This window comes from Oncorhynchus nerka, linkage group LG28 (assembly GCF_034236695.1).
Source record: "Oncorhynchus nerka isolate Pitt River linkage group LG28, Oner_Uvic_2.0, whole genome shotgun sequence".
In the NCBI taxonomy this organism is placed as follows: Eukaryota; Metazoa; Chordata; class Actinopteri; order Salmoniformes; family Salmonidae; genus Oncorhynchus; species Oncorhynchus nerka.
Window position 1 is genome coordinate 28781883 of NC_088423.1, and position 15272 is coordinate 28797154.

At 44.1% G+C, this 15272-nt stretch overlaps 1 protein-coding gene across 9 annotated transcripts in view; it reads left to right on the top strand.

Annotated features, from left to right (window-relative positions):
- The first annotated feature begins 598 nt into the window (after positions 1 to 598).
- Positions 599 to 15272, top strand: part of kcnma1a (potassium large conductance calcium-activated channel, subfamily M, alpha member 1a) — a 314116-nt gene continuing 299442 nt past the window's right edge. For all 9 annotated transcript variants that reach the window (XM_065012741.1, XM_065012744.1, XM_065012743.1 and 6 more), the window contains exon 1: positions 599 to 1542. In XM_065012741.1, coding sequence (XP_064868813.1) covers positions 1255 to 1542 — 288 coding nt within the window. In that variant the 5' untranslated portion in view covers positions 599 to 1254. The remainder of the gene's footprint in view (positions 1543 to 15272) is intronic.

A 15272-nucleotide genomic window follows, 5' to 3' on the forward strand; every position in this document is an offset into this window, starting at 1 on the left:
AATAAGGTCTTTGGCAATGGAAACAGCTGTTGTTGGTGAATGATTGAAGGAGCCTCCTTCAAATGCAGATGAAAATAAGCCAATGTCATTTACAGATCGCAGAGAATAAGAGAACATCTTCATCATAGTGTCGGTGGCTGTGTAGCAAGGGAATTCCTATCGGATTCAGGTCTGAGAATAAAAATGGGGACAACTGCTGTGTTCCAGGCGCTCGATGGAATCATCTGTGGCCAAGCTAATAATGGTCTTAAAATGGAAGCCTTGGCATTTCACGCCGAAGCTGCTGTTGCATCACAGTAGGAGAGTTATAGTGGGCTGCTGCTCAAATGAACAGAGGCAGAGCGCAGCACGACAGTCACATATGCAGCTTAGAGATATGCGTAATTTTAAACACAACTACATTACACGGAAAGAACGCAATGTAGGCTGTTGCCTAAGTACTGACTGAGACAAGGGGCTGCTTGGCACTTCGTATAAATATCCGCGCCGTATTACTGCGCTCTTTATGCCCATCTTTATTATTAGAGCAACGCCCCGCCCCTCCTACCTGTTCATCTCTCTTACGGTTCTCTGGAGCAAGCGGATCTGACAGGCGCAATCAGCCTGAGCGGGAGCAGAGGAACAGTGGCGGAAGACTACATTTACCCGAGAGCTTATCATTGTTTGCTGAATTTAGTGGAAACACCGTTAGATTATGTATTTTGTGTTTTCGCATCGTGGCAACCGTTTGGGGACTTGAAATATATTCAGCCATTCGAAAACCATATAGGCTATCGATTAAATTGACGTTTAGAAAAGTGAAATCGATTGTCCGCGGTTAATCGACGGAATCACTGGACGGAAGACGGCTTGAGAGACCGGACAGAAGAAGGTGGTTGAAAAAACAGCCTTGGTTTAATGTCGCTGCGCCTATCATAATCTGAAACATTGGCAGCCTCCATGCCTGCTAGATGAGACCATCTTTGCCATGGCATTTGTCCTGAAAGACTTGGAAAACCCCTACAAATGAAAAACGCTCAACGTTCATCATTACTGCGGATTTAAATGTTCTCGCGAATGGACACCGACCCGCTATTTCGCTCCAGTTTGTGCGTGCGGCGTTTTCCACTGTAGCGGAAATCTGAACTAGATTGCAATAAACAGTTAAGTGCGGGTGACAATAATATAGAACGCGAAGGGGGGTATTTTTGTTTCAAGCAATATGGCTGGTGAGTGGGGCTGGGGACGCTGGCACAGGCTCTCCAAGGCTCCTAGATGCTAGCTGAGCCGGATGCCACCGTTCTCCATGGAAGCGGCAACTCTATGATGAGTAGAAATATCTATCATAATAAAAATCAGGACTCCTCGATCTCTATATCCAAGATGGACGTGATCATCCCCTTCTCGCCAGACGTGCCCTGCGACAATAATGGCCAACGCATGTGGTGGGCATTCCTCGCCTCCTCTATGGTGACGTTTTTCGGGGGTCTCTTCATCATTCTCCTTTGGAGGACCCTTAAATACCTGTGGACCGTGTGCTGCCACTGCAACACCAAAAAGAAGGTAGGCTAATGACAAACACATAAACCGTTGGTTGTTGATGTGGCGCTCATAACATAAACGGTATCTCGTGCGTAATTCAACCTTTATGGGGACATATATTGCGCCACTGTCTTTCTTTACACATGTATACTGTATGACCCGACCCGACGTTGTCATCCATTGTTTATACGAGCTTACCAGCCTGGGCCGGGGTGGTTGATTTACCATGGCATATTGACTTGAGTCCAGTTCGTGTTGTGTTGCATTGGCCTTCACTGTGAAAGTGACTCACCATTACTTACACAGTACGAGGAGCTGCCCCATAGCTAGAACAACTGTCACCCACCTGCAACAACAGGCCAGTCTATGTGGTAAGGGAGTACACAGAATATAGGCTACCAACTTCTCTATTGTATCTTCATCTATGGTTATGTTCCAGACCCGTGGTCTACCCGTTATTACATGTTTTTTTTCTCTCAGTAGAGTCAATGCTTTCTATATATCAGTATTTCAGTAGAATCAATGCTTGGTACATGTCCGTTTTTCGGTAGTATCAATACTTGGTATATTTCAGAAATTCAGTAGAATCTGTGCTTGGTATATTTCAGTATTCAAATCAACGTTTATTGGTTGAGTACACATTTGCAGGTGTTATATCAGGTGCATCGAAATGCTTAAGTTACTAGCTCCAACAGTGCAGTAGAATTCCCAAAAATCTGAAAGAAATAACAATCCAAAGTAGATATATTAGAGTGAGAATCTAGAATATAAATAACTGGTGTGTTATTTATAGACAGTATATACTTTTGAAAATAGTATGTACAGCATTAGGTATATTAGGATGAGCTATGTCCAGAATACAGTATATGCATACACATTGTGTAAACAACAGTATATAAACAGAATAGGAAGTGACTAGCATTCAATAACTGTATATATATGGGGCATTAGTCTCAAGGTGCAGGGATGAGTACCGGGCAGGTAGCTGGCTAGTGATGTGCTGTTCAACAGTCTGATGGCCAAGTGATAGAAGCTGCTTCACAGTCTCCTGGTCCCGGCTCTGATGCACTTGTACCGTCTCTACTAGCAGAGTGAACAGAGTGTGGCTCGGGTGGCTGAGGTCCTTTTAATGAGCTTCTTGGCCTTCCTTTGACACCGAGTGCTGTAAATGGAGGGCAGCGTGCCCCCAGTGACGCATTGGGCTGACTGCACCACCCTCTGGAGAGTGGTGCAGTTGCCGTACCATGCGGTGATGTAGCCCAACATAATGCTCTCAATAGTGCATCTGTAGAAGTTTGTGAGGGTCTTAGAGGCCATGCCAAATTTCTTCAGCCGCCTGTGGTTTGAGGTGCTGTTGCACTTTCTTCACCCCGATGTCTGTGTGGTGGGATCAATTCAGGTCCTCATTGATGTGCACACCAAGGAACTTGAATCTTTTGACTCTCTCCACTGTTGCCCCATGGGTGAGGGGTTCCTCCCTCTTCTTTATCCTGTAGTGTACGATCAGCTCCTTTTTTTTTTGACTTTGAGAGGTTATTTTCCTGTCACCACTTCAGCAGGGCGCTAACGTTGTCCCTGTAGGTTGTCTCGTTGTTGATGTTGGTAATCAGACCTACCACTGTCGTGACGTCAGCAAACTTGATGATTGTGCTGGAGTCGTGCGTAGCCACAGTCATGGGTGAACAGGGGGCTGAGCACACACCCCTGTGGGGGCCCCGGTGTTGAGGATCAACGTGGTGGAGGTGTTATTGCCTGCCTGGGATCGGCCAGTCTTGGACCCAGTTGCCGAGGGAGGAGGTCTTATTTCAGTGTAATCAATGCTTAGTATATTTCAATATTCTTTGTCTGTGAAATGCCTGGTTGTGTTGCTTGAGTAATGTAACCTGAATGGTTGATCTAGAAATAGACTGTATGGATGTCCCTGCTGTGCTGACTGACTAGTTGGTTCGTCCCAGTGCTACAGTAGGCTAAGGGTGGCCCACATGAATCATGAATCATGTATGAATCACCTTTGGGTTAAAGCCTGCTTCAGTTTGTTATGACTCACTGTTCTATAGGGCACAAGTGGTCATCTGGTTGATTGAACCGGCTAGTTATAGAGAACTCCGAGGTGGGCACGTCACAGATAAATTGCACACACAACATGCACATCACATCGTAACCATAACATACCCTGAAACTCAAAGAGCATTTCATAGTAATCGCTGTTGATGTTTTCTCCAGTCTTTGCACAGATGATGCTGTTGGTTAAATAAAGTCATTCTATTCTAAATGTCTAGTTTAGTTGGGGTTCTGTCCTGGTGTATTTCACCCTACTGTCTAGCATTATGGTTCAATCTGACAAATCCTTGCTCATATTTCTTTATTTTAATTATTATGATTTTTTGTATTTTTATTTATTTAACAAGGCATGCCAGTTAAGAACAAATTCTTATTTACGGTGACTGCCTCACTGGCCAAACCCGGGCGATGCTGGGCTAATTGTGCTGTGATATTGCCTGGAATTTAACCAGGGTGTCTGTAGTGATGCCTCAAGCACTGATATGCAGTGCCTTAGACCGCTGCGCCACTCGGGAGCCCTATGAGGAAATGGTTCTAAGAATCATGTGACACTTTGACCCAATCAGATGGACATGTGAGAATACATTACTAGACAGACTGTGGCTGTGTAGTTATCCATCCATACTTAGTATCAAGAGATGGACAGAGAAAATCAGAGAGAGACCTGAGAGCGTGACCTTGCTCACCCTTGATGCTGTTTGGGTCGCTTCCAGTTCAAATAGGGCTGAGTCATGTGCCCCTCTCTCTTTCTGCCTCTCTGCAAAGTCCTCCTGGCATAGTGTGAGCAACGGCCCGTTACTGCCCATCTATGTTGAGCATTGTATCGTGACAGCCAGGGGCATCAGAGGGAGGACGGCAGGGCAGGCAGAGGGCTCTCTTCCCATCCTCCCTCCACCCTACACCCTCCATCCCTCTATCCTCCCTCCACTGTGTCCTGTTTCTGGGTTATATAATAGTAGGGAAAGCACAGAGCCAGATCACTCTTAGGTAGATCATGGCAGATTGCATTGCACCCCTAAAGCCGATTTGGGGGCGATGTGAAACCGGGCATTATGTTGATTGTTGTTGATGTGACAATGGCCCCTCTGGTTCTGAGTAATTTAAAGACTGAATCCAAATTTGAGAAACGCACGAATGAAACTACTTCACATTTAAATCGACCGTTGATCTCAATGGGAAATTTGTGCTAAGATTTGAGTTGCATGCGTGTCTGCTTATCAAATTAGGATGAGGCCAGGGAGATCTAAAGCGTTAACAGGATCTCCAAAGTTCCTTTCCTTCATTATGTCTTAATTATGAACACATGACCCAGGCCAGCGAGCCAACCAGGCAGCCCTGCTGAAACACACCCAGGACCGGCCTTAGTACCTGGGGAGAGGTTCTAACACAACCAGGCCTGACCTGGGTCTCTGAATGGATCACCTGCCTTTCTCAGTATAATGTATACAGATATTCAGCAACTTTTAGGGGAATAGAATTTGACTAGAAAAATAATGAATGATTTTATTGTTAACCAATGGTCTGAGTTGGTGTGTTTATTGTAGTGAATTCGGGAGGAAGCCCTGACCGGGACTCGAACCCGAGTCCAGCGGCTGTCAAGCCAATTGATGTCCATGCCCCCGCGTATTAAATAGCATAATAAAAAAATCCACATAAAAATCTGTCAGTTTAAGTTACAGATGTTTTTTTTGCACCACATCCACTGATGTCGCACTTCTGAATGTGCAGTGAAAGGTGCCAGGGCTAGAACGGAGATTGTCAGACCATGAGACATCCCAAAATGTGGTCTTCTCACAAAATCATCAACCATTGACTATTATGACCCTCTAAGGAAAAAACGTGAACACGCGGGTGTTGTCCGTTTTGCTCTACGACCCCCACAAGCGTCTTGGGACTCGTCTGAAGTTGGTACAGCCGATCTGCCAACTTCAGTCTGGAGCGTCCGAAACAGTTTGATTTACAACCGGGTATGACCCCTCTGTGGAAAGGTGAGACTCTTACGAACACGTTTTTCTCTGATGCCCACAGGCCTCACAAGCAGGTCTGAACGTCCCCCGGTACAAGTTGAAAAACTGAATGGAAGTACAGTGAATTCGGAAAGTATTTAGACCACTTCACTTTTTCCACGTTTTGTTACGTTACAGCCTTATTCTAGAGCTGAGCTGATTCTAGAACTGGCTTCTCAGGGCAAACTGAGCTATCGGGGGAGAAGGGCCTTGGTCATGGAGGTGACTAACAACCTGATGGCACTCTGACAGAGCTCCAGAGTTCCTCTGTGGAGATGGTTGTCCTTCTGGAAGCTTCTCCCATGTCTGCAGCACTCCACCAATCAGGCCTTTTATGGTAGAGTGGCCAGACGGAAGCCACTCCTCAGTAAAAGGCACATGACAGCTTGCTTGGTGTTTGCCATAAGGCACCTAAAGGACAAGATTCTCTGGTCTGATGAAACCAAGTTTGAACTCTGGCCTGAATGCCAAGGTTCATGTCTGGAGGAAACCAGGCACCTCTCATCACCTGGCATCATCATGCTGTTTGGATGTTTTTCAGAGGCAGGGACTGGGAGACTAGTCAGGATTGAGGGAAAGATGAACTGAGCATTTTAGAATAAGGCTGTAATGTAACATTTTGAAAAAGTGAAGGTCTGAATACTTTCCGACTGCACGGTACATATGGAGACCGTTTAGTGCCAAAATAACGGGTTAAATATTTATAAATAAAACAAACTAATGTTTCCTGATCTTTCTTACAAACTCAGCAAAAAAAGAAACGTCCCTTTTTTCAGGACCCTGTCTTTCAAAGATAATTTGTAAAAATCCAAAGAACTTCACAGATCTTCATTGTAAAGGGTTTAAACATGATTTCCCCTGCTTGTTCAACGAACCATAAACAATTAATGAACATGCACCTGTAAGGCAGGTCCTCACCAGACATCACAGGCAACAACGTCGCCTAAGGGCACAAACCCACCGTTGCTGGACCAGACAGGACTGGCAAAAAGTGCTCTTCACTGACAAGTCGCGTTTTTGTCTCACCAGGGGTGATGGTCGGATTCGCGTTTATTGTTGAAGGAATGAGCGTTATACCGAGGCCTGTACTCTGGAGCGGGATCGATTTGGAGGTGGAGGGTCCGTCATGGTCTGGGGCGGTGTGTCACAGCATCATCGGACTGAGCTTGTTGTCATTGCAGGCAATCTCAACACTGTGCATTACAGGGAAGACATCCTCCTCCCTCATGTGGTACCCTTCCTGCAGGCTCATCCTGACATGAACCTCCAGCATTTCAATGCCACCAGCCATACTGCTCGTTCTGTGCGCGAATTTCTGCAGGACAAGAATGTCAGTGTTCTGCCGTGGCCAGCGAAGAGCCCGGATCTCAATCCCATTGAGCACGTCTGGGACCTGCTGGATCGGAGGGTGAGGGCTAGGGCCATTCCCCCCGCCAGAAATGTCTGGGAACTTGCAGGTGCCTTGGTGGAAGAGGGGGGTAACATCTCACAGCAAGAACTGGCAAATCTGGTGCAGTCCATGAGGAGATGCACTGTACTTAATGCAGCTGGTGGCCACACCAGATACTGACGGTTACTTTTGATTTTGACCCCCCCTTTGTTCAGGGACACATTATTCAATTTCTGTTTGTCACATGTCTGTGGAATTTGTTCAGTTTATGTCTGTTGTTGAACCTTGTTATGTTCATACAAATATTTACACGTTAAGTTTGCTGAAAATAAACGCAGTTGACAGTGAGGACGTTTTTTGTTGTTGTTGCTGAGCTTATATCGCAGATATAGGTCAGACACTTGTTTCATCAAATAATTATTGTATATATTTTTTGATACTTCAAGAGGTCTTAAAATTCTAACTCAAATAGCTACAAGAAGCTCCTGCGCTCAGGTCTGTTCAACGATGGTCTGACCAATCTGATTCCACGCTTCAAGACAGCTTCGTTCACATGGATTGGGATATGTTCCGCGTTGCGTCCAACAGCAACATTGACGAATACGCTGATTCGGTGAGCAAGTTCATTAGAAAGTGCATCGGCGATGTTATACCCACAGCAACGATTAAAACATTTCCAAAATAGAAACCGTGGATTGATGGCAGCATTCGCGCGAAACTGAAAGCGCGAACCACTGCTTTTAACCAGGGCAAGGTGACCGGAAACATGACCGAATACAAACAGGGTAGCAATCAAACAAGCTAAGCATCAGTATAGAGACAAAGTAGAGTCGCAATTCAACGGCTCAGACACGAGGTATGTGGTAGGGTCTACAGTCAATCACAGATTACAAAAAGAAAACCAGCCCCGTCGCGGACCAGGATGTCTTGCTCCCAGCCAGACTAAATAACTTTTTTTGCTTGCTTTGAGGACAATACAGTGCCACTGACACGGCCCGCTACCAAAACCTGCGTGCTCTCCTTCACTGCAGCCGACGTGAGTAAAACATTTTAACGTGTTAACCCTCGCAAGGCTGCAGACCCAGACGGCATCCCCAGCCGTGTCCTCAGAGCATGCGCAGACCAGCTGGCTGGTGTGTTTACGGACATATTCAATCAATCCTTTTCCCAGTCTGCTGTTCCCACATGCTTCAAGATGGCCACCATTGTTCCTGTTCCCAAGAAAGCTAAGGTAACTGAGCTAAACAACTACCGCCCCATAGCACTCACTTCCGTCATCATGAAGTGCTTTGAGAGACTAGTCAAGGACCATATCACCTCCACCCGACCTGACACCCTAGACCCACTCCAATAGGTCCACAAACGACGCAAGCGCAACCACACTGCCCTAACCCATCTGGACAAGAGGAATACCTATGTGAGAATGCTGTTCATCGACTACAGCTCAGCATTTAACACCATAGTACCCTCCAAACTCGTCATCAAGCTCGAGACCCTGGGTCTCGACCCCGCCCTGTGCAACTGGGTACTGGACTTCCTGACGGGCTGCCCCCAGGTGGTGAGGGTAGGTAACAACATCTCCACCCCGCTGATCCTCAACACTGGGGACCCACAAGGGTGCGTTCTGAGCCCTCTCCTGTACTCCCTGTTCACCCACAACTGCGTGGCCATGCACGCCTCCAACTCAATCATCAAGTTTGCGGACGACACTACAGTGGTAGGCTTGATTACCAGCAACGACGAGACTGCCTACAGGGAGGAGGTGAGGGCCCTCGGAGTGTAGTGTCAGGAAAATAACCTCACACTCAACGTCAACAAAACAAAGGAGATGATTGTGGACTTCAGAAAACAGCAGAGGGAGCACCCCCCCTATCCACATCGACGGGACAGTAGTGGAGAGGGTAGTAGGTTTTAAGTTCCTCGGCGTACACATCACGGACAAACTGAATTGGTCCACCCACACAGACAGTATTGTGAAGAAGGCGCAGCAGCCTCTTCAGGAGGCTGAAGAAATTTGGCTTGTCACCAAAAGCACTCACAAACCTCTACAGATGCACAATCGAGAGCATCACCGCCTGGTACGGCAACTGCTCCGCCCACAACCGCAAGGCTCTCCAGAGGGTAGTGAGGTCTGCACAACGCATCACCGGGAGCAAACTACTTGCCCTCCAGGACACCTACACCACCCGATGTCATTAAAGCAGGGACCGAGAGACTGAAAAACAGCTTCTATCTCAAGGCCATCAAGACTGTTAAAAAGCCACCACTAACATTGAGTGGCTGCTGCCAACATACTGACTCAACTCCAGCCACTTTAATAATGGAAATTGATGTAAAAAAATGTATCACTAACCACTTTAAACAATGCCACTTAATATAATGTTTACATACATATGAGATGAGTAATGTAGGGTATGTGTATATACTGTACTCTATCATCTACTGCATCTTTATGTAATACATGTATCACTAGCCACTTTAAACTATGCCACTTTGTTTCCATACCCTACATTACTCATCTCATATGTATGTACTGTACTCGATACCATCTACTGCATCTTGCCTATGCCGTTCTATACCATCACTCCTTCATATATCTTTATGTACATATTCTTTATCCCTTTACACTTGTGAGTATAAGGTAGTAGTTTTGGAAATGTTAGGTTAGATTACTCGTTGGTTATAACTGCTTTGTCAGAACTAGAGGCACAAGCATTTCGCTCCACTCGCATTAACATCTGCTAACCATGTGTATGTGACAAATAAGATTTGATTTGATGATCCTTGATATGAACCCCAGCTCCGATGGGGCTTAGTCTGTGGAGGGTTTTAACCGTTACGCCAAGGTGTTCGAACATCTTGTGTTAAGGTCAGTGGCGGTCCCCGCCCCCCCCAAAAACACACTTCTTTACTGTCATTTTTATTCAGACATTTGGAACAACACAAAAAATAATCAGAACATTTAAAACGATTATATATATATACACACACACACACACACAAAATAAGACTCGTAACAAAGACAAATATGAAAAAATGGTAGTGTGTGTGTAAAAAAAAAAAAAGAGAATTGAATTATTACACTTACCCTATTGCTAACAAAAAACCTACAAATAAAACTCAATTGCACAAATCCTATATTACATTATTTTCAGTTAGGAGAAAGAATGTATGCTGTCGCTGCCTCACTTTCCAACCAAGGTAATCAATACAGTTACAGATCGGATATTATTTGACAATTTAGCCTATAATTTTTGCGGTAATTTCCTAGACATGCACCAAAACGCCAGTATTTTTCCTTCACAGCTTGTTCTCCATCTACTTTTAAAAATAGGGAGCCCATTGGCTTTAAGCACTTATTTCTATGACCGATAGAAACAAATTCTCAAAGTTCTCAGTTAAGGACATTGAATAATAAATAAATAATAAAATTACAGTATCAAATTGCAATACATATAGAATCGTGAGCATCGCAATACATATCGTATTGTGAGGTCCCTGGCAATTTCCAGCCCTAATTAATAATGTAGTGACCTTAACCAGTGGCGAATTTAGGCATAGGCGACATGGGCAGCCGCCCAGGGCAGCATCTTGCCGGGGGCGACATGGGCAGCCGCCCAGGGCAGCATCTTGCCGGGGGCGACATGGGCAGCCGCCCAGGGCAGCATCTTGCCGGGGGCGACATGGGCAGCATCTTGCCGGGGGCGACATGGGCAGCCGCCCAGGGCAGCATCTTGCCGGGGGCGACATGGGGCGCACAAAACAAAAAGTAAAAAAATAAAATACACATTTAAAAAAAATGTACAAATAATATTAATCCGAATGGTGACATTTGCGCGATCAGTTTTCTATCGCTCATTTGCACGTCACGTCCATGATATCATGTCACCGTGTGGGACTATGGGTCAATTCATCTTGTCGGAGTGGCGCCCTGATTCTAGTTTGTGAGCTAGGCAAGGTCTCCCACTCAGAAGTACAAGATGGGGAGGGTGGAAGGGGTAGGTTGACCTCAGGTCTCCCCACTGGAAGCCCGAGGTAGGGGGAGCAGAGGGAATCTATCAAATAGCGCACCTCCATCTTTGTACAGTACTAATGCAATTAGTTGTGCAATTTAGTTTGTCTTGCTTGTTTGAAGTTGCAATAGTGTAATAATCAGGTTCTCTTCTTTATAAGTGTGCTATTCTATTTGTGTAAAAAAGGTCAGTCATATATAACTGTGTTAGATAATGACACTTTTCTATGCTGCAGTATGTACCCATGCTATTTAGACTGTCATTTAGCTGGCTGTCAATTCATTGTCAGTTTATTTATCCATGGCTCGGCTGATCTAAAATGGCATCATCATATGTCTTCTCGTACAGCTTCAAATATTCTCATACACATCAACCCACACACGGCATAATGAAGCATCCATCGTGTGTATCCCTCCGTATCCAGTTTCCTCTAAATGAGTAGAACTGCTATAAGAAGGTCCCCACAGTTAGGGCTCCAGACCTCCATGTTGTTTCCCTTGTGGGGGGCAGGGGAAGGCAGGGCAGAGCAGGGCTAGTCCTTCGGGGGTGACTTTGGTAGGAGGGGGTTGATTTGACACTTGGCAACAGAGGGAACAAGCTTGTTAGGAGTATTAAGGAGGGAAACCAGATCTGTGTTCAGCTGAATGGCGAGGCCGGCTCCGTTGGCATGGTATTAGTAACGTGATGCGGGCCCACAGGACTTAGTCCTGGGGATACTGGGAACGGGGAATCGAGGGCGACAAAACTGGAGCTGGAAACTGACGGGTCGGGTGAGAGTCAGGAGGGGGTGGAAAAAGAGGGGCTGCGGGCGTGAGGCGTCTCTCTACCATCCCTGGTTTATGTCCCAATATTTTCAAATGACTTCCTCTCCTTTAACCTCATCTTGTTTAACCTCATCTCCTCACCTTGTCTAATTCCCCTCCTGATCACTGGATGGGCTGCCCACCTAATTGTTCTCAACTCAGGGTTCACATAGGAAAGGAGATGAGGAAAGTAAAGTATTCCAATCCAGATAATTGGAACACAGCCTCTGCCTCTCACATTCACTCCTCCAGGTGTTTTCTGCAGAAGAGGAAAATCTCCAATCCAAAACCATGCTAATGTAGCTGTATGCATATCTAACACAGAGGGGTTCTAGCACACAGTAGGCTACACATTGATGCAGTAGAGTGGGGAACACTGTCGTTGCTGTGAGCCTTAATAGTATGCACCTGTCCTATTATCTCTCTTATACCCCTTACATGCCAAGACGTTTAGCCGCAAAATTTACCATGCCGACAACTTTTTGCCGCCTTTTCTTTATATCTGAAATGTATTGCCGGTAACAATGCCTGTACTTTTATTTCCACCAACTGACCTGGTCATGATTGCGCTAAAGTTCTGTCTAAGGATTAGCATGGAACATAGCCATAATGCTGACGCTGCATGGGCACACGCTACGCTCTTACACTGTTGATGGTGGCTGGTCTGCGCCCCGTTACTAGGCCATAAATAATTAGTGTGGGAATGAATCACTGAATGACAAAAATATTGGAATAAAGTAGGCTAATGCCATTGAAGGTATGTATGAAATTGTGACTTGCTGATTCTCCAAGTCATCCAATTGTTATAATACATTTGAAGCGAAAGCATGTGGTCAACTACTACATTATCATTTCTGCACCATTTGATTGGGACAACGCCATCTCACTGCTTTGAGAAAAGCGTGGGGACTCGTGTTAATAAATCAATCAATGTTAGGTTTGTTTTTACTGTTGATTTATTTGTATGTTACGTAGGCTACAATTAGGCTGGGGTTAATGCTAGCTGAGGTGAGTGCTACTCATAATCGTCTTCATCTAGTTTTCTCATTTATTAGCACTAATCAGAACATTTTGCTACAATGTTACGTAGCTTAACCCCCTAAATTACATAACAAAAAAAATCCACTTCAAAATCAGTCAGTTAAGAGTTATGGTTTTTGTATTGGCTGCGTCTCAATCCACCACATCCTCCTGTGTCACCCTTCCACATCTGCAGTGAAAGGTGTCAGAGCCACAGCCGTGTTTGTCAGACCTGTCCTTTTTTCCATTTCTGAATGTTTTATTCAATACGTTTCTATTTAGTAGTGAAGGACAAAATCTATATTTTATAAAATCTATATTTTTATCCCTAAAGATGTTTTGCAATTTAAAAAACAAATAGCTAAATGATCCATAGTATGACCATCTTAAAACAATTCCATATGTCAGTATAGCACCCCCCCTCCTCAACATCTTAGACTGTGGATTATTTTGTTCTTCACTCGCAGTTTCTTAGTAACCTAATCCTGACCCTCTCCATTTGTATATTTGGTTCATTGGTCTCTGGCTGGTAAAATAAGTGCTGTTTGTTTCCTTTCCTCATATATCACTGATCAGAAACATTTAGCATGCAATAATGTAGCCTAAATCATGTGTAGGCCTATTTTCAAGTGTAGGGCTCAATCGTGTATAAGAAACTCCAAAAGCCTGCAGAGGTTGTGAAATCTGAACACGACACTCACATGCTTTGGAAAATATAAATTGCTATTTTCCAGCCCTATCATGGTGAAGATACTCATAATCTAAGATCCTACACCTGCTCCCTAAGAAAGCAGAGTGAGGGTAGGAAAAAAAGCTAATGTGGATTTAAAAAAGTAAGAATAGAATTTCAGGAAATATTCTTTAAAACAGCTACATTTTCTTTCAGCATGGCAGAATATGTAGAATCCCTGTAAATTAGCTTTAAACTGCAACGTTCTCTCTCAGCTCCATTGCAAAATGTGTATAATTGCAGGAAATTTGCTTTAAAATGACAAATTGGTCTTGGCTCCAAAAATGTTCCACACCTCTTCAAAGTGTGCACAGTTCCTACGTCATTTCAATGCACTTTTATGACTCAAAGAAGAGTTCAACTATAAGGTGTTTTTTTTAGCTCTCCTAGCTGTGCCGTGGAGAATCTCCATGGAGCCAAGACACATTTTTTGCAAATTATCTGCAATTATACACATTTTGCAATGGAGCTAAGAGAAATGATTTAAGAAAAATGTACTGTTGAGAGTTAGAATAGTAGAATACACCAGGTGCGATTTCAAAATTGGTTATGCATCAGCAGTTTTCCTTATATGACACTCAATTAGCCCATGTCAGTAAAAACATGTTGATTGATTAATTAGTCTAGTTAGTCCAGCCAGCTATCTAAACGTGTAGTAATCATGGCCAAATTACTGACCGGGCGCGTGCCCAGGGGTCCTGTCCTCCAGGGGGCCCACATTGTTTTGATTTCTTTACTTATTTTCAGTCAGATATCATATTAAAGGGACATTTCAAAATGGGTAAACTTTATATTCATCTCCAGCACCTAACATGAAGATATGTGAAAATTGTGTTTTATGTGTTTTGTAGTAAAAAATATAGAGGAAGATAACATCATCGGTCGGCATCTTGTGATACTAACCAGTTATGAGTAGGCATTTATTATTATTTTTTTTTACCTTTATTTAACTAGGCAAGTCAGTTAAGAACAAATTCTTATTTTCAATGACGGCCTAGGAACAGTGGGTTAACTGCCTGTTCAGGGGCAGAACGACAGATTTGTACCTTGTCAGCTCGGGGGCTTGAACTTGCAACCTTCCGGTTACTAGTCCATTGCCTCCTAATTGTTCACTAATTGGTTTATGATGTAATTTGTATTTTTTACTACAACACAGAAACACCATTTGACATATGTTGATGTTGGGGTGGTGCTGGAGATGATGAATATGAAGTTTTAACATGTTTGAAATGTCCATTTTAACATGGCATAAGTAATGGATGGCAAAATGTGTAGAATTGCAGGAAATTAGCTGTACAACTGCACACTTTTTTTCTGTAAGGAACTTATATGTTTAACCTTTTGTTTCCAAAATATTTTTTCTGCTAACATCCCTCTGTACGTATTAAATGATCAGCTTTTAATCCCAGTACTGAGTTAATGTGAGTTCATGTGTAGTGGCTAATTGTATAGCTAATAAGCTATGTGTTTGTAGATTCACTAGGGTGAATGAAGCCACAGCAGCCAAGGTGATGTTTGAATGTTTTTGCTCTTCTCCAAATAGCCTTTTAGAGTTTTAACAACAAAAACACGGCCAACTGGACATCACTAAAACGCAAACCCTGGCGATGGGCTTGGGCTTTAGGTCTGTTTCAAAATACAACTTTTTTGTTGTACTGTATGAGTGTGGTTTAACACGATCCTGTGACACTCAATTTGTGTGGTAAAAATATTCTTTATATTTTATTA